At 37.8% G+C, this 19,914-nt stretch overlaps 1 protein-coding gene across 3 annotated transcripts in view; it reads left to right on the top strand.

The window, feature by feature from the left end:
• Nucleotides 1-19,914, top strand: part of UGGT1 (UDP-glucose glycoprotein glucosyltransferase 1) — a 129,776-nt gene that overhangs the window by 43,814 nt on the left and 66,048 nt on the right. For all 3 annotated transcript variants that reach the window (XM_019624545.1, XM_019624546.1, XM_019624544.1), the window contains exons 14-17: nucleotides 1,057-1,176; nucleotides 2,719-2,804; nucleotides 8,213-8,348; nucleotides 10,186-10,317. In XM_019624545.1, the coding sequence (XP_019480090.1) occupies nucleotides 1,057-1,176; nucleotides 2,719-2,804; nucleotides 8,213-8,348; nucleotides 10,186-10,317 (474 nt within the window). The remainder of the gene's footprint in view (nucleotides 1-1,056; nucleotides 1,177-2,718; nucleotides 2,805-8,212; nucleotides 8,349-10,185; nucleotides 10,318-19,914) is intronic.

Below are 19,914 nucleotides of genomic sequence, written 5' to 3'. Positions count from 1 at the left end.
CTCAAGGCAGCCCAGCTCCAGGTCGAGCTGTTGTTCAGCATCTTAGCTGTAGAGGGCAGTGTCACTGGCCCTCATATATGGGATCCGAACCGGGGTCCTCTGGCATCCCAAGCCAGTTGTTAACCGTTGCGCCACTCGGCCGGCCCTGAGTGTGTTTTATTTTTTAAAAATCTTTTATACATTCATAGTTGTTAAGATATACAGTAGTATATATTGAAGTCTTACCACCCAGCTGTCCAGTTTTTTGCCCCAGAAACAACAGGTATTATCAATTACTTGTGTATTCTTCCAGAAATACTCTGTTTACATGAGCAAGGTAATACACTCATATTTTCCCTCCTTTCCCTTTTCATAGGAATGGTACATACTGATTATGTACCCATTGCTCTCTTTATGGGCATTTAGTTGTTCCGATATAAATTTTGGCTGTTAGAAGCAGTACTGTACTGGCTCTTTCTGTACCTTTATCTTCGTTCATACATGTAGACTTTATCTGGGGTAGACCTAGAACTGCAGTACTTAGTGGTAGAGTAGACTTACCTTTATTAAGTCTCCTTTAAAGTGACTGCTCCAGACACCAGCAGTGGGTGCAGGTTTCCAGTGCTCTGTATCTGCCTGCTCTTGGATACTGGCAGACTTTTAAGTTTTTTTCAGTTGAATGAGTGTGGAATTTTATTGTGGCTTTAGCTTATATTTCTCAGATGACTAGTGCTGGGGTACATCTTTCCTTGTGTTAATAGCCCATTCGAATTTCTTCTGTAAATTTCCTATTCATAATCTTAATTTCACTTCTCATTTGTTGTTTGCCTTTTTTTATTGATATGTTACATTTCTATAAGTATTTTTTACACTAGTCCTTTATTGCTTTTGTCGGTTGCAAATATTTTCTATTCTGTGGCTTATGTTTTAGTCACTCATTTTTCTACTTGATCTTTATATTTTTGAAAATGGCCTTTTCCTGTGTAATTTTTAAAATATAATTTAAAATCTTATTTCTGCAGATTTCACTAGGGGTGACTAAAGTGTATGCAGTATGTTGTGTTATTTTTTTTCTAGTGGATCAACAACCTGGAGGTTGATAGCAGGTATAATTCATGGCCTTCTAGTCTACAAGAGCTGCTTCGACCCACCTTTCCTGGTGTTATCCGGCAGATCAGGAAAAACTTGCATAACATGGTAAGTAAAACTACTTATTGTCTGGCCATGAATTTTGTTTCTGCCTTGCGTTCTCTCATATGACCTCTTTGTCATATCTAGAATGTTAACTTCTGTCCTTTACTAGCCTAGCCGCTTTTCCCCAACACTACCACTACTAAATAGACTCTTTTTCTAGCTCCATATTCAAACTGAAAAGGGTTTTGAAATGTCTCTATCCTTTGTAGAGCTGTGAGATGTCAATGTATGAGGAAACGCTCCTGAGCCTTAACCTGAAGATTCAGACTGTGTTAGTTTTAATATAATTCTTTTTTATTCAGAAGATGAATGAATATGTTGCTACTGTTTTTCTTGAATATCTTAATCCTTAAAATTTGATAGTTCAGTTATTCCCTTAAATATTCTTTCCATCATCACCTGCGTGTTATTCCTTATTTCATTGCTTTATTTATTTATTTTTTTAAAAGATTTTTATTGGGGAATTGGGGGATGGGAACAGCGCTGGGGAATTGGGGGAAGGGGAACAGACAAGTTGCTGTCCTTTTGTTCTTCAGTCTAGTTGTGGAGGACGTTGCTTCACTGGCCCAAGTTGGCACCATCATTGTGCTCTTCCCTGGCGAGGCAGATCAGTCGCCAGCTTCTGGACGGCCGCTCACTGCGGCTGCTGGCCACTCACGCTGGCTGCTGGCTACATACGGTAGCCCATGGCAACCCACTGCCACAGGGACTGCAGCCTACGCCGTCGCCGGCAACTCAGGCAGCCCAGCTCCAGGTTGAGCTGTAGTTCAGCATCTTAGCTGTGGAGGGCAGTGTCACTGGCCCTCATATGTGGGATCCGAACCGGGGCCCTCTGGCATCCCAAACCAGTTCCTAACCATCGCGCCACTCGGCCGGCCCTATTTCATTGCTTTAGAGTGATAGAGGAAGAGAGTTCTTAGCTGGCCCTCTTTTTTCCCTCTCACTTCCTCTTCTTCCCTTATGTAGCTTCTAAAGAGACTGGGGGCCGTTTAGTGCCAAGGTCGGCTTCCGCAGAACTTGCCAGGGAAACTGTCCTCAATATTTCCCTTACTCTTAAAACCATCTTTTTTTCCTTCCCAGTCAAAATTTCAATCTGTTTGTCTCTTACCATATGTCTGAACTTCATTGAATGAGATAATAGTTTTTAAAGCACATGAGAACTTAATACATAATAGCTATTGTCTAAAAGTTGAGTTCTAAATGAATCCTTAATTCAGAGATCCTTAGAAATCTAATCTTAATTTTCTAAGGTGGGAGAATTAATAAAACTTGGGTTTTGTTAGGTATAGTAAAAGGATGGGTATTAGCAACCTGGGATACAATTCCCATGTTAACTAGCATAAGACCATGAGAACATCACTCATCCTTTCAGCACCACATTCTTCGGACATAAGGGAGAGTAACTGCTATTTGTGTACCTCCTCTCTTATGTGGTTTAAGAGTAGCTGGGAAAAGATTGCCATCAAGTGTAAAGGCTAAGGACATTGTTATTAGCCCAGTGACATTTTAATGTCGTTTCACATGTTCCTTTCCCTCTCCCTGCAGGTTTTCATAGTTGATCCTGCTCATGAGAGCACGGCAGAGCTGATGAGCACAGCGGAGATGTTCCTCAGTAATCACATCCCACTAAGGTAACACCGATACTGGTTTGAGGATGTACCTAGTTTAGCCCAGGTTTGTGTGTCATTCCTAAATGCAGTTCTGGTGCCACTGAATTGTAGGGTAATTAGTGGTGGGGATCATAATGGCAGTTTTATCTTTTGCTCAGTAGGAAGCCAATATCTTTTGGGGTAAAGAATTTGATTCTCAAGGAACAGAAGTGTGCCACCACTGGATTATTAATAAATAGCTCATGCAAAATACAGAGAGTACTAAAAAAATGTATTCACATTTTAAGAAAAGAAAAACTTGTATTAAAATTGTAATATTCAATATATACCAATAACAAAAGATGAATACAAGTTATATGTATACTTATTTTTGGCATCCCCAGTAGTTTGTGGTCTGAGGTCCTTCCCAATGAAATGAAATAATACTTGGAGTTTTTCCAAGTGAATTGTCCACATCCCAAAACCCATCTCCACTTCCAGTGGAGATAGAGCTTTGCCAGCAACTTTGGATAGAGTGTCAGGTACTAAATGTGTGTGTGTGTCCAGGTACTAAATGTGTGTGTGTGTCTTCTGTAGATGCAGATAGACACATTTATTTCATTTGTTCTCCAGTTATACCAGCACAGTACTTGAATGGCTGGCTTTCCATTGTGCCTTTGGAGAACAGTATTTTAAGGTTTTACGTATAAGAACTAAGATATTCTCATTTACATTCTGAATAAAATCTGGTAATTTTACATGTTGCCAAAATTTAAATTCTTTGAAAAAATGAGAATAAAAAAGAAAATAAATCTTTAGCTAACAACTGTTATTGTGTATTCCGTACCCAGCGCTGAGCTAAATACTATGAAGTATATAAACCACATTTTTACCTTGTTTGGAAAAAATACTGTGCATACTTTCAGACACTTAAGAAGATATTTGATTGTTAGGTTATAGCCTATTAGTTATAAGTGCTTTAGAATTTCAGGGAAACAAAAGGTTATAGACTGAGATATTTGGAAGGACAAAGGCTTCATGGAAAAGTTGGATTTCAGATAGACTGAAGAAAACAGAGGGTTTTCATTAATGGAAAAGCAGAGATTTTGAGTTTACTGAAACTTTTCATGTAAAATGTGCATACCACCTGGTGAGAGGGAGAATAAACTACTGGATGACTGCCAGAGCTGTGCTTTGGTTAAGGGTACATACAAGAACACAGAAGAAGTTGGCTCATGGTACACAGTGGGCACTGATTAAGTGTTTCCTGAAGTGCACTGAGGGACAAGAGGAGCGAGTGTGGGACAAGAGGAGCGAGTGTGGGCTTGAGATTGCAGTGGTTACTGAGAGGAAGGTGGTAGAGAGGCATGCTGTTTACAGTGGGAGGAGGCCCAAGCAGACCATCTGTTGTTTCACCCTTTGTTTGGGACACACTAAAGTGTTGATGGTGTCACAGAGAGGAGGGGACAAATTTGAGTGATTTGGTGAAGGATGGGGAGAAACAGAAGTCAGAGTTTTGGTGCTTTGCTGACAAAAACTGATGCTCTTTCTAGAAATTGGAAACTTGGGAAGGGGAATTGCTTTGTGAGGAGATAATTAGGCTCTAGCCATTATTTTTGTTTTCATTGTAATAATATCTAGGTCATTTCTGCCTGGATTCTACTCATGATTTCTGTCATTAGTGGGATTTTAACAAATACAGTTTACATCTAAAAACAAACCCTCTTGCTAACCCCATCCACGTATGCACACCTTGTATACATACATCCTGAGAGCTTGAAGTTTGATATTTTTTTTCTATTTTTAGGCTATGCCTTTTAAAAAAATTTATGGACTTTGTATTTTTTAGAGCAATGTTAATTAATTAGCTGGTATTGATTGACTGTTATTAAAAGTCCATAGTTTACTGTTTGAGTTGTACATTCTTTTCTTTTCTAATTAGTTTCAGCTGTATAACACAGTGCAATAATTATACTTTTTACCCCTCAAAGTAACAACCCCTCTCCCCCAATCCACCGCCCCACTCCCGCCCCCAATATCATACATATCTATTACAATTCCACTGACTCCACTCCCACACTATATTCCACATCCCATGACTATATAGATATTCAGTTATAGTTGACATACAGTATTATACAACATCAGCTTCAGGTGTACAGTACAGTGATCAAGCCTCTACCCCATCCATGAAGTGTTCTTCCTAACAAGACGTGACCATCTGACACCCTACAAAATATTTACAACATTATTAATTATATTCCCCGAATTGTCTTTCATATGCCTGTGGCAATATTGTAGTTACCTATTTATGCTGTCTAATCCCTTCCCCTTCTCCCTCATCCCCACCCCTCTCCCAACTAGCAGTCATCAGTTGTTCCTCTGTATCTCTGAGACTATTTCTGTTTACTTTGTTCATTCATTCAGTTTTTTAGATTCCACTATAAGTGAGATCATGTGGTATTTGTCTTTCTCCGACTGACTTATTTCACTTAACATAATAGTCTCTAGGTCCATCCATATCGTTGCGAATGGAACGATTTCCTTCTTTATAGTGGAGTAATACTCCATTGTATAAATGTACCAAGTTTCTTAATCCAGTCGTCTACTGACATTTCAGTTGTTTCCAAGTCTTGGCTATTGTAAATAGCACTGCAGTAAACATAGGGGTGCATATATTTTTTCGAATTAGCGTCTTGGGTTTCTCTGGATAGATACCCAAGAGTGGAATTGCTGGGTCATACGGTAGTTCCATTTCCGTTTTTTGAGATACTTCCATACTGATTTCTATAATGGCTGCACCAATCTGCAGTCCCACCAACAGTGCACCAGGGTTCCCTTTTCTCCACAACCTCACCAGCACTTGTTGTTTGTTGATTTATTGATGATAGCCATTCTGACCGGAGTGAAGTGGTATCTCATTGTAGTTTTTATTTGTATTTCCCTAATGATTAGTGAGGTTGAACATTTTTTCATATGCCTGTTGGCCATCTGTATGTCCTCTTTAGAGAAATGCCTCTTCATATCCTCTGCCCATTTTTTAATTGGGTTGTTTGTTTTTTTGGTGTTGAGTTGAATGAGTGTTTTATAAATTTTCGATATTAACCCCTTATCAGGTTAAATTGTTGGGAAATATCTTCTCCCATTCAGTAGGCTGCCTTTTTGTTTTATTGATGATTTCCTTTGCTGTGAAAAAACTTTTAAGTTTGATGTAATCCCATATGTTTATTTTTTCTTTTATTTCCCTTTCCCGAGGGGATATATCAGTAAAAATATTACTGAGGGTAATGTCTGCAAATTTACTTCCTGTGTTTTCTTCTATGAGTTTTATGGTTTCAGGTCTTACATTTAAGTCTTTAATCATTTTGAATTTGTTCTCATGTATGGTGTAAGTAGATATCCATTTTCATTTTTTTGCATGTGTCAGTCCAATTTTCGCAGCACCATTTATTAAATAGACTATCTTTACTCCGATGTAAATTCTTGCTTCCATTATCATAGATTGAATGACCATATATGGATGAGTTTATTTCTGGGCTCTCTATTCCGTTCCATTGATCTATGTGTCTGTTTTTATGCCAATACCATACTGTTTTGATTACTATAGCCTTGTAGTATGATTTGATGTCAGGTAGCATGATACCTCCCACTTTGTTCTTATTTCTCAAGATTGCCATGGCTATTCGGGGTCTTTTATGGTTAGGTACATTCTGTGGGTCTTGACAATGTATAATGATGTTCCCACCATTGTAGATTTATACAGATGAGTTTCACTGCCCTAAAAGTTCCTATGCTTCACTGATTTGTTCCGCCCTCCCTGCCAGCCCATGGCAACCACTGATGTTTTTATTGTTTCCATGGTTTTGCCTTTTCCAGAATCCTGAGTATGTAACTTTTTCATATTGGTTTCTTTCACTTAGCAGTATGCTTTTAAGGTTTGTTCGTGTCTTTCTGTGGTTTTGAAAGCTCATTCTTTTTGTCACTGGAAAATACTCCATTATATGGATGTATCATAGTTTCCTTTTGTTTTTCTTATCCATTCACCTGTTGACAAACATCGTGGTTGCTTCTAAGTTTGAGCAGTTATGAATAAAGCTGCTATAAATATCTGTGTATGTTTTTGTGTGGATATGTTTTCAACTTGTTTGGGGAAGTACCAACGAGCATGGTTGCTGTATCTTATGGTAAATGTGTTTAGCTTTATAAGGAACTGCTGAGCTGTTCCCCAAAGTGGCTGTCCCATTTGCGTTCCCACCAGCAGGGAGCGAGCGCTCCTGTTGCTCCAGGATGTGTTGGTGTCGGTTTCTGGATCTTAGCCATCCTAATAGGTGTACCTTTCTGTGGTGGTGATTTGAATTCTGTAATGATAGGTGATGTGGAGCACCTTTTTATATGCTTATCTGCCAACTTTTTTTGTGTGTGTGTGTGTGTTTTAAGAGTTCTTTGTATATTTTGGATATCAGTCCTTAATGAGATATATGTTTTGCACAGATTTTCTGCCAGTCTGTGGCTTGCCTTTATTCTCTTAACAGTTTCTTTCGAGGAGTAGAAGTTCTTAATTTAAATGAATTCCACTTTATCAATTCTTTTTGTCATGGGTCATGCTTTTGATGTTAGATCTAACAAGTCATTAACAAACCCAAGATCACCTAAATCTTCTCCTATTGCATTTTTTAGGAATTTTATGGTTTTGTAGTTTGCATTTATGTCTGTGATCCATTTGGAGTTCCTTTTTGTGAAGGTTATAAGGTCTCTATCTAGAGTCATCACTTTGCATGTGGATGTCCAGTGGTTCCAGCACCATTTGTTAAACAGAGTGTCCTTTCTCCATTGAATTGCTTTTGCTCCAGCATGGAGGAGTAGCCTCTGTTGGCCAGGGCAAGGGTTTTGTGTTTTTGCCAGTCTGTAGATGTGTAATGGTATCTCTTTGTTGTTTATTCCTTTATTTAAATTTTAAATTAAAATGTAATAATCTTTAACCTTGGTTGTAGCTTTTTGCTCAAGGACAATAATAAATGTTTTTATGTTTTCCGTTTACCTATGATTCTCATATTGCCTGTTAAATCTCAAAATTCCCCCCCCAATCATATTTTCACATTCTGAAAATTTTCACTTTTCCTAATTTTTGTTGAAAAACAATAAAATCTTTGTGTAAAACTATAGCCATACCTGTCATGTCAGTCAACGCCTCATTTCACAACGTGGGAATGGCTTCCTTTAACAGTTGAAAGTCTAAGCCCCTTTGGAAACTTGCTTTGCTTGTTCAGTAAGTGTTGAAAGCCTTTGCCAACCATCTCAGACTAAGATGTGAACTGTGCTTTTCAATAGAGGATCATTTTCCTCTATTGGCTGTAGTATTGGTGTGGGGTTCAAGGATGCCATTCCTTTTAACTGGTTGTGTTCTTTGAGATAAGTTTCTTGTCTTCTTTTCCCTTCCTCCTCTCCCCCAGACTTGGTTTAATCTTTGTGGTTAACGATTCTGAAGATGTAGATGGGCTGCAGGATGCTGGAGTGGCTGTACTGAGAGCGTATAATTACATTGCCCAAGAGGTGGATGACTACCACGCCTTCCAAACTCTCACACATGTATGTGTTCATTGCAAATGGTGAATAACTTTTAAAAGTCAAACTTACTCTAAGAAGCAGTATGTGGTAAGTAAGGGGATTCGATATTTCTGTACAGAGAAAGTAAGAAATTGTTCACACAAACTTTATGTGTTTGATATTTTAGGAGTTGTCTCTACTTTGTTGATTCACCAGTGTTAATAAAGAGTGCTGTGGTTTCAGCCAAGATAATCTTTCTTAGGAGCCACACTAACGTATGTTAGTCTTTGTCTTTTTGTGGTTTGAAATCACTCATTAATGCCTTTTGGTAAATATGATGTTCTCTGCTTGTTTAAAAAAATGTTTGCCCTCCCACCTCGCCAAAGACCATCGTAATCTTTTCATTAGGATTCAGTTTACTTTTGAAGTTATAAAATTCTTATTGTTTGTTTTCTGCATATTTAACTAGAAATTTTGAAATGCCCTGATTTTTATATATATTTAAAATACTTGCTCAAATTCAAACGAAGAACTCCTTGTTTTCTTGTCTTTTCTATTTTTAAGTATAAAAAACTTCATAGTCAATAAATTAAAAAAAATTACATTCAGAAGTACAGTTCTTTTGTTTACAGATTAGTGGTAATTATTAAAAAGCCATCTTGAAAGCAGTTGATTTTCTCCATTTTTATTTTACCCATAAACATGATATCATCAGTCTGCTGTTTATTATGTTGGTTATGTTTATTGTTTAGAGATTCAGTCGAGGCATTTTTTATTAGTTAAAATGTGCGTTTATTTATTCGGCTAACATTCACCAAGGACCTACCACTTACCAGACCTGCTACTATCTGTGAGGGTTGCCAAGAAGTGTAAGACGTCACCTCTGTTTTCAAAGACCTTACAGTCTCGTGGGGACACCTCCAACATAGAGGATTTACTAGTGTGGACTGGCTATGGCAGCACTGGGCCCTCCCTCCACTAGAGATGGCCATGGGCATTTTTGTGGAGTGGGACATTGTCCCAGCTGAGTGTAGGAGGAAAAACTGGAGTAGGTGAACAATGGCTGTAAGTGACCGGTAGTGATTCCAAGTTGTTAGTGTGACTTGAGCAGAGTATTATGAGAGCAGAGTGAAGAGGGGAGCCTGGTTGTTGAAGCCATTCAGGGAGGTAACAAGTGTCTAATCGCAGAGTTAAACTGTAATTAAAAAGATCATTCTGATGTGTCTGTGGAGATGGATCTGATGAAGGGCAAAGAAAGTGTCCAGGGTACTAGCTGATGAGCTGTTGCTGTGATTGCTGAGCAGTGATGGTGATGGGAGGTAGTAAGAGGGATATGGGGGAGGAAATAAGTTCAGAAGAAGTTGCTGAGGCTAAGAAGTGTTTTATTTTTTAATTCTTTTAAATTTTTATTGGGGAACAGCCATGGTCATTGGTTGCACATTGCTTTCATGTTACAATGGCATAGTTGACTCTTTTAGGGAGGGCGCAGCTTACAGTGGCCCATGCGGGGATCAGATCAGCAACCTTGGTGTTATCAGTATATGTAGTTTCTTTTTTTTTTTTTTTTAGCTGAGCCATCCTCCCACCTGTTGACAGCTCAGTGGCAGCTCAGCTTGGGCCGAGACTTGAACCGCTGTTGCTCAGAGCTCACACTCTTGAGCGAGCTCTTAACCAACTGAGCCACTCAGCCAGCCCTAGTATATGTAGTTTCTAATGTGAGAAGGCATGTTGAGGTATATGGAAAAGGGAGAATTGCTATTCCCATTGGACCTCTTAAGAAAAATAGCCATGTTTTCCTCTACATTCAGAGATCTTTTGTAGTAAACACTGAAATTTTAATTTAATAGTGTTGTTGGTTACCTGGTTTTCTTTTCTTCAGATATACAACAAAGTAAGGACTGGAGAAAAGGTGAAGGTTGAGCATGTGGTCAGTGTCCTGGAGAAGAAGTACCCGTATGTGGAAGTGAACAGCATTTTGGGGATCGATTCTGCTTATGATCAGAATCGGAAGGTAACACATTCTTTGGCACATCTCATGTGATTGCAACACTGCGCTCTCGTCACCTCCCCTTTTTAGGTTGTCGTTAACAAAGGTGATGGTGGTTAAAGTATTTAGGTATTTAGCATCTATAAATTTAGAAACCAGATCACTTTTCTATGTTTATGAATGTAGTTTAGATTTCAGTTTTGTGAAGATATCATTGATTTTTAGCTGGCATATTAATTATTAAAATGTAAAGCCATTTGTTTTTCACAATGCACTGATAGTACTTGTATGACATATATTCTGGATAAAATCTATTGAATGTATGATGTATGATTGTCAGGATATGAGGTATAGCTTAATGTCTGTCATTTATAGTTGTTCAGGTTAAAGATGGGAATGTATTAAGAAATGTAATAAACAGAATGGTAAAATGTAATAAGGATATAGAGAAATACTTAAAAATATTTAAAGATAATAGTGTTTCTTGTGAGATATTAAGTACAGTAAAGGGCTCTTATCTATTGCAAGCAGGAATGAGGTGGTCAGTTTATTGAAAATAAATGTTAAGGCAATGAATCAAAATACATTCCCAAAACATTTAAATTTAAAACAATAGATATATTTATCAACTTTTTTCCCTTTTTCAAATGAAGGATAAGGCCTTTGGTTATTCTGTTTGGAGAGCAGAGCTATTATTCCTTTAGAAACCATATTCATAATGAATTGTTTATAATTTTTTTTTATTATTAAAGATTTTATTGGGGAATTAGGGAAGTGGAACATTGTGTTTGCCCAGGACCCATCAAGCTCTAAGTCATGTTGTTGTCCTTCAGTCTTAGTTGTGGAGGGCACAGCTCAGCTCCAGGTCCAGTTGCTGCTTTCAATCTAGTTGCAGGGGCATACAGCCCACCATCCCGTGTGGGAGTCGAACCCGCAACCTTGTTGTTAAGAGCACATGCTTTCATCAGCTGAGCCATCTGGCTGACCATTGGCAGCTCAGTGGCAGCTCAGCTCAGGCGCAGCTCACTGGCCCATGTGGGAATCGAACTGGCGACCCTGTTGCTCAGAGCTTGCGCTTTAACCAGCTGAGCCACCTGGGCGGCCCTATAATTTCTTTTTCACCTGAGCACAGAATCCTTTGAGATTTTTGTACTATCCCTCCCATGTTTTATAGTTGTCTTATGAGTTATCTCATTCAGCATCAGCTGTTTTTAGCTTTTCACCTTTTTGAGTTTTTGTAGTCATTCAATTTATTTTCTTGGGGACACCAACTTTGTTTTTGCACTCATATTTTACTGACTTGCATAATATTGACTTATGTTATTTCACTATGAAAAATAGTTGGTTTGGAAACAGACACAGCTGGTCTTTGAGAAACATACAGCTCAAACGAGGAGAGCAAAAGTGTGTGCGTTCTAGAGAGTAGCTCACCAGTATAAGAGCTTAACATGCTTTAATATCAAGTGTTTATTGCTATTGACGTGGTTAATTTAGATTGGTTAAGAGACCTGTTATGTAAATTGACCCATGTTTTACTATTTAGTGAGAACAAAATACAAGAACTTAACAATTAGAGATACTTCTGAAATACTTTGAAATAAGGAATAAAGTTTTAATTTTAAACACATATGGTAGTATACTGGGTAACTTCTTTGTGCCAGCCCTGATAATAGAAAGTGAAACAGGAGTGGGTGCCTGTACTTGGGGCATCACGCAGCCTGTTGGAGGGTGACACAATAAAAGCAGTAAGGTTTTGGAGATTGTGAGTTAGTAGGGTTTACTTTGTAGGTGGCAGGCCTAGAGGAACGAGGGGCGGCCCTGCCAGTTTAGCACAAGGTGATTGTTGAAGGCTTCTTAGAGGTGGTGACACCGGTCTACCCTGTGAATGAAAGTTTTTAGAGAGATTAATATAAAATCAAAACAAACAAAACACAAACCCACAGGTTATTATTATCTGTGTAAATTGATATTGAGTCCAGCACTGATTAAAATACCAGCTCTTTACCAATACTTTTGAAAAGGTAAGCTCATGCCAAAAGCTAGTGCATCTGTGAGAATGAGCCAGTTTGCCTTTTTCCTCATTACTGTTTTTGATATGTGCTTTAGTGTTTTTTATTTTTTAACAGCCAATGATAAGGATTTCCCCCCAGCTTTATTGAGATATAATTGACATGTAACATTGTGTAAGTTTGAGGTGTATAGTGTGTTGATCTGATATAGCCCACAGTAGGGCTAATTAGCACCTCCATCACCATTTCTTTTGTGGTGAGAATATTTAAGACTTATTGTCTTAGCAATTTTCAAGTGTACAGTACAGTATAGTATTGTTTTTTGTTTTTTTTTNGGGGGGACTGTTATATATTAAAAAGAAACATAGGTCATATTAATCAAATGCAACTGGGAATATTGATTAGATCCTTATTTAAAAGAATCAAATTATGGGACAATCAAGAAAATTTAAACGCTGAGTGGATATTAGATAATATTAAAGAATTATCGTTAATATTTTAACAGTAATATATATATATTTTTTAGCTGAGCCATCCTCCCACCTGTTGACAGCTCAGTGGCAGCTCAGCTTGGGCCGAGACTTGAACCGCTGTTGCTCAGAGCTCACACTCTTGAGCGAGCTCTTAACCAACTGAGCCACTCAGCCAGCCCTAGTATATGTAGTTTCTAATGTGAGAAGGCATGTTGAGGTATATGGAAAAGGGAGAATTGCTATTCCCATTGGACCTCTTAAGAAAAATAGCCATGTTTTCCTCTACATTCAGAGATCTTTTGTAGTAAACACTGAAATTTTAATTTAATAGTGTTGTTGGTTACCTGGTTTTCTTTTCTTCAGATATACAACAAAGTAAGGACTGGAGAAAAGGTGAAGGTTGAGCATGTGGTCAGTGTCCTGGAGAAGAAGTACCCGTATGTGGAAGTGAACAGCATTTTGGGGATCGATTCTGCTTATGATCAGAATCGGAAGGTAACACATTCTTTGGCACATCTCATGTGATTGCAACACTGCGCTCTCGTCACCTCCCCTTTTTAGGTTGTCGTTAACAAAGGTGATGGTGGTTAAAGTATTTAGGTATTTAGCATCTATAAATTTAGAAACCAGATCACTTTTCTATGTTTATGAATGTAGTTTAGATTTCAGTTTTGTGAAGATATCATTGATTTTTAGCTGGCATATTAATTATTAAAATGTAAAGCCATTTGTTTTTCACAATGCACTGATAGTACTTGTATGACATATATTCTGGATAAAATCTATTGAATGTATGATGTATGATTGTCAGGATATGAGGTATAGCTTAATGTCTGTCATTTATAGTTGTTCAGGTTAAAGATGGGAATGTATTAAGAAATGTAATAAACAGAATGGTAAAATGTAATAAGGATATAGAGAAATACTTAAAAATATTTAAAGATAATAGTGTTTCTTGTGAGATATTAAGTACAGTAAAGGGCTCTTATCTATTGCAAGCAGGAATGAGGTGGTCAGTTTATTGAAAATAAATGTTAAGGCAATGAATCAAAATACATTCCCAAAACATTTAAATTTAAAACAATAGATATATTTATCAACTTTTTTCCCTTTTTCAAATGAAGGATAAGGCCTTTGGTTATTCTGTTTGGAGAGCAGAGCTATTATTCCTTTAGAAACCATATTCATAATGAATTGTTTATAATTTTTTTTTATTATTAAAGATTTTATTGGGGAATTAGGGAAGTGGAACATTGTGTTTGCCCAGGACCCATCAAGCTCTAAGTCATGTTGTTGTCCTTCAGTCTTAGTTGTGGAGGGCACAGCTCAGCTCCAGGTCCAGTTGCTGCTTTCAATCTAGTTGCAGGGGCATACAGCCCACCATCCCGTGTGGGAGTCGAACCCGCAACCTTGTTGTTAAGAGCACATGCTTTCATCAGCTGAGCCATCTGGCTGACCATTGGCAGCTCAGTGGCAGCTCAGCTCAGGCGCAGCTCACTGGCCCATGTGGGAATCGAACTGGCGACCCTGTTGCTCAGAGCTTGCGCTTTAACCAGCTGAGCCACCTGGGCGGCCCTATAATTTCTTTTTCACCTGAGCACAGAATCCTTTGAGATTTTTGTACTATCCCTCCCATGTTTTATAGTTGTCTTATGAGTTATCTCATTCAGCATCAGCTGTTTTTAGCTTTTCACCTTTTTGAGTTTTTGTAGTCATTCAATTTATTTTCTTGGGGACACCAACTTTGTTTTTGCACTCATATTTTACTGACTTGCATAATATTGACTTATGTTATTTCACTATGAAAAATAGTTGGTTTGGAAACAGACACAGCTGGTCTTTGAGAAACATACAGCTCAAACGAGGAGAGCAAAAGTGTGTGCGTTCTAGAGAGTAGCTCACCAGTATAAGAGCTTAACATGCTTTAATATCAAGTGTTTATTGCTATTGACGTGGTTAATTTAGATTGGTTAAGAGACCTGTTATGTAAATTGACCCATGTTTTACTATTTAGTGAGAACAAAATACAAGAACTTAACAATTAGAGATACTTCTGAAATACTTTGAAATAAGGAATAAAGTTTTAATTTTAAACACATATGGTAGTATACTGGGTAACTTCTTTGTGCCAGCCCTGATAATAGAAAGTGAAACAGGAGTGGGTGCCTGTACTTGGGGCATCACGCAGCCTGTTGGAGGGTGACACAATAAAAGCAGTAAGGTTTTGGAGATTGTGAGTTAGTAGGGTTTACTTTGTAGGTGGCAGGCCTAGAGGAACGAGGGGCGGCCCTGCCAGTTTAGCACAAGGTGATTGTTGAAGGCTTCTTAGAGGTGGTGACACCGGTCTACCCTGTGAATGAAAGTTTTTAGAGAGATTAATATAAAATCAAAACAAACAAAACACAAACCCACAGGTTATTATTATCTGTGTAAATTGATATTGAGTCCAGCACTGATTAAAATACCAGCTCTTTACCAATACTTTTGAAAAGGTAAGCTCATGCCAAAAGCTAGTGCATCTGTGAGAATGAGCCAGTTTGCCTTTTTCCTCATTACTGTTTTTGATATGTGCTTTAGTGTTTTTTATTTTTTAACAGCCAATGATAAGGATTTCCCCCCAGCTTTATTGAGATATAATTGACATGTAACATTGTGTAAGTTTGAGGTGTATAGTGTGTTGATCTGATATAGCCCACAGTAGGGCTAATTAGCACCTCCATCACCATTTCTTTTGTGGTGAGAATATTTAAGACTTATTGTCTTAGCAATTTTCAAGTGTACAGTACAGTATAGTATTGTTTTTTGTTTTTTTTTTAATCTCTTTTTTAAATTGGGGATTACTGGAGAACAGTGTGTTTCTCCAGGACCCATCAGCTCCAAGTCAAGTAGTTGTTTTCAATCTAGTTGTGGAGGGCGCACCTCAGTGTCCCATGTGGGAATCGAACTGGCAACCTTGATGTTATGAGCACTGTGCCCTGCGCTCTAACCACCTGAGCTAACCAGCCGTCCCACAGTATTGTTAACTAAAGTCACCATGCTGTACATTAGATCCCCAGAACTCATTCATACTATAACTGGAAATTTGTACCCGTTGACCAACATCTCCCCATTTCCCCTGACAATCACCACACTACTCTCTTTTTATGAGTTTGGTCTTTTAAATTCCACATACAGGTATTTGTCTTTCTCTTTCTGACTTATTTAAATTAATTAGCATGCCCTCAAGGTCCATTTGTGTTATTGCAAATGGCAGGAGTTGCGTCTTTCTCGTGGCTGAATAATATTCCATTGTACGAGTGTGCGTGCGTGTGTGTATGTGTACGTGTGTACATACACACACAGCATATTTTCTGTATCCATTCAATTGCTGATAGACACTTAGGTTGTTTCCATATCGCTGCAGTGAACATGGGAGTGCAGATATCTCTGAGATCCTGACTTCATTTCCTTTAGATATATCCCCAGACTTGAGATTGCTGAATCATACCACAGTTTACTTTAAAATTTTTGAGGAACCTCCATACTGTTTTTCATAATGGCTGTACCCAATATACATTCCCACCAACAGTGCACAAGGGTTCCCTTTTCGCCACACTCTCACCAACATTTGATATCTCTATTTGATGATAGCATTCTAACAGATGTAAGATGATATCTCTTGGTGGTTTTCATTTGCATTTCCCTGATGATTAGTGGAGTATCTTTTTCATGTACTTGTTGGCCATCTATCTGTATATCTTTTTTCGCACAACCTCTTTTTAGTTCTGCCCATTTTTTAATCAGACTGTTTTTTTCCTTACATATTTTGAATATTAACCCCTTATCAGATATATGATTTGCAAATATTTTCTATCATACCATAGATTACCTTTTTGTTTTGTTGATTGTTTCTATTGTTATATAGAAGCTTTTAATTTTTCATGTAGTCCCATTTGTTTATTTTTGCTTTTGTTGCTTATGTTTTTGTTGTCTTATCTAAAAAATCATTGCCAAGACCAATGTCAAGGAGCTTTTTCCATAGGTTTTCTTCTAGGAAGTTTGCGGTTTCAGACCTGTGTTTCAATCTTTAATCCATTTTGAGTTAATTTTTGCGAGTGGTGTAAGCTAGGGGTCCAATTTCATTCTTCTGCATGTGTTTATCCAGTTTTCCCACCACCATTTATTGAAGAGACTATCCTTTCTCCATTGAGTATTCTTGGCTCCCTTGTCAAACATTTGTTGACTGTATATGCAAGGGTTTATTTCTGAGTTCTTGATTCTGTTCCTTTGTCTCTGTGTTTATTTTATTCCAGTACCATACTGTTTTGATTATTATATATTACAGTATAGTTTGTAATCAGGAACTATAATGCCTCCAGCTTTATTCTTTTTCAGTATTGCTTTGGCTATTTGGGGTCTTTTTTGGTTCCATATGACTTTTAGGATTGTTTTTTCTTTATTTCTATGAAAGACAACATTGGAATTTTTATAAGGATTGCATTGAATCTGTGGATGACTTTGGGTAGTATGGATATTTTAACTATATTAATCTTTCTGAATCATGAGCATGGGATAGCTTTTCTTTTTTTCGCTTGTGTGACCTTCGTTTTTTTTTAATTCAAAGCCCTATAGTTTTCAGTGTAGAAATATTTTGCCTCCTTTGTTAAATATATTTGTAAGTATTTTATTATTTTTGATGCTATTGTGAGTAGGATCTCCCCCACCCCCCGCCCCAGATATTTTGTTGTTGGTGAATAGAAAGGAAAAGGCAAATGATTTCTGTGTGTTGTTTCCTGCAATGTAACTGAATTTGTTGATTATTTCTAATAGTTTTTTTTTGTGGAGTCTTTAAGATTTTCTACGTATAAGATCATATCACCTGAAAACAACTGCAGTATTACTTCTTTCTTTCTGATTTAGATGCCTTTTATTTCTTGTTCTTGCCTGATCGCTTTTGCTAGGACTTCCAGTACTATATTGAATAGGAGTGGTGAGAGTGGGCACCCTTGTGTTCTTCCTGACATTAGAGGAAAAGCTTTCAGTCTTTACCTTTGCATATAGCGTTACCTGTGGGCTTGTTATATACAAGCCTTAATTATGTTTAGTTTTGATCCTTCTATATCCAATTTGTTGATTATTTTTTATCATGAAAGGTATTTTGTCAAATGTTTTTTTCTACATCTATTCAGATGATCATATGACTTTTATCTTTCATGCTATTAATATAGTATATCACATTTATTTTTTTATTTTTTTATTTTTTTAGCTGAGCCATCCTGCTACCTGTTGGCAGCTCAGCAGCTGCTCAGCTCGGGCTGGACTCGAACCGCTGTTGCTCTGAGCTCAAACTCTTGAGCGAGCTCTTAACCAACTGAGCCACTCGGCTGGCCCTATCACATTTATTGATTTGCATATGTTGAACTATCCTTGCATCCTAGGGATAAATCCCATTTGGTCATAGTATATGATCTTTTTAATGTGTTGATGAATTTGGTTGGCTAATATTTTGTTGAGAATTTTTGCATCTGTATTCACTAGGAATATTGATCTTTAGTTTTCTTTTAGTGTCCTTATCTGTCTTTGGTATTAGGGTAATGCTGTCCTCATTAAATATTTCTGGAGTGTTCTGTCTTCTTCAATTTTTAGAAGAGTTTGAGAAAGATTGGCATTAACTCTTCTTTAAATGTTTGGTAGAATTCACCAGGAAAATGATATGGACCTGGGCTTTTCTTTATTGGGAGGTTTCTGATTACTGGTTTTTACTTATTATTCATTGGTCTGTTCAAATTTTCTATTTCTTTATGATTTAGTCTTGGTTGATTGTATGTTTCCAGGAATTTATTAATTTCTTCTAGGTTGTCCAATTTGTTGGTGTATAATTATTCATAGTAGTCTCTTATGATTCTTTGTATTTCTGTGGTATCAGTTGTAATGCTGCTTCTTTCATTTTTGTTTTTATTTACTTGAGCTTGTTTCTCTTTTTTTCTTAGTCTAGCTAAAGGTTTGTCAATTTTATTTCTTTTAAAAACCAGCTATTAGTTTTGTTGATCCTTTTTTATTGTTTTTCTGGTTTCCATTCTTTCATTTTTGCTCTGATGTGTATTTCCTGCTGATTTTCTGGTCTTTATTTCTGCTAACTTTGGGCTTAGTTTGTTTGTTTTTTTCTAGTGCCTGGAGGTATAAAAGTCGGTTGTTTGAGATCTAACTTATTTTTTTTTAATTTTTATTTTTTAACCATTTTTATCCCAGAAAGACCTAGGAAATTACTATTTTTTTAAAAGATTTTTTTTTATTGGGGAATTGGGGTAGGGGAACAGCCTAGTCGTCCTGCAGTCTTAGTTGTGGAGGGCACAGCAAGTTCAGCTCCAAGTGCAGTCGTGCTGCTCAGCTCAAGGTGCTGTGTTCAATTAGTTGCAGGTGGGCATAGTCACCATCCCATGCAGGAGTCGAAGCAGCAGCCTTGTTAATAAGAGCGCACGCTCTATCCACTGAGCCATAGCTCAGCTCAAGGTGCTGAGTTCAGTCTTAGTTGCGGGTGGGCGTAGCCACCAACCCATGCGGGAATTGAACCCAGCAGCCTTGCTGTTAAGAGCGCACGCTCTATCTCCTGAGCCACCGGGTGGCAGCTCAGCTCAAGTTGCCGAGTTCAGTCTTTAGTTGCGAGTGGGCATAGCCCACCATTCAGTCCAGCAGTCTTGTTGTTAGGAGCATGTGCTTTCACCAGCTGAGCTCTCCTCCCACTTGTTGGCAGCTCAGTGGCAGCTGAGCTCGGGGCGCAACATCATGGGCCCATGTCGGAATCGAACCGGCAGCCCTGTTGCTCAGAGCTCGCACTCTTGGGCAAGCTCTTAACCAGCTGAGCCACTCAGCTGGCCCCAAGACCTTTCTTTTTTCTTTTCTTTTTAAAAAAGATTTTTATTAAAGAAATAGCTAACATACAATATTATATTATTAATAGTTTCAGGGGTACACCATAGTTAACATTTATATACCTAAAGAAGTGATCACCATGATAAGTCCAGCAACTGGACTTATCTGACACCATATTGTGCTATCACAATATATTGACTATACTCCCTATGTTGTATATTATATACCCGTGACTTATTTTATTTTTTTTTAAGATTTCTTTATTGGGGAATTGGGGGATGGGAACAGCG

The sequence above is a fragment of the Hipposideros armiger genome, unplaced genomic scaffold (assembly GCF_001890085.2).
Source record: "Hipposideros armiger isolate ML-2016 unplaced genomic scaffold, ASM189008v1 scaffold_592, whole genome shotgun sequence".
Taxonomy (NCBI): domain Eukaryota; kingdom Metazoa; phylum Chordata; class Mammalia; order Chiroptera; family Hipposideridae; genus Hipposideros; species Hipposideros armiger.
The sequence above is the reverse complement of the archived record's forward strand: the minus strand, read 5'-3'. Positions and strand labels throughout refer to the sequence as shown.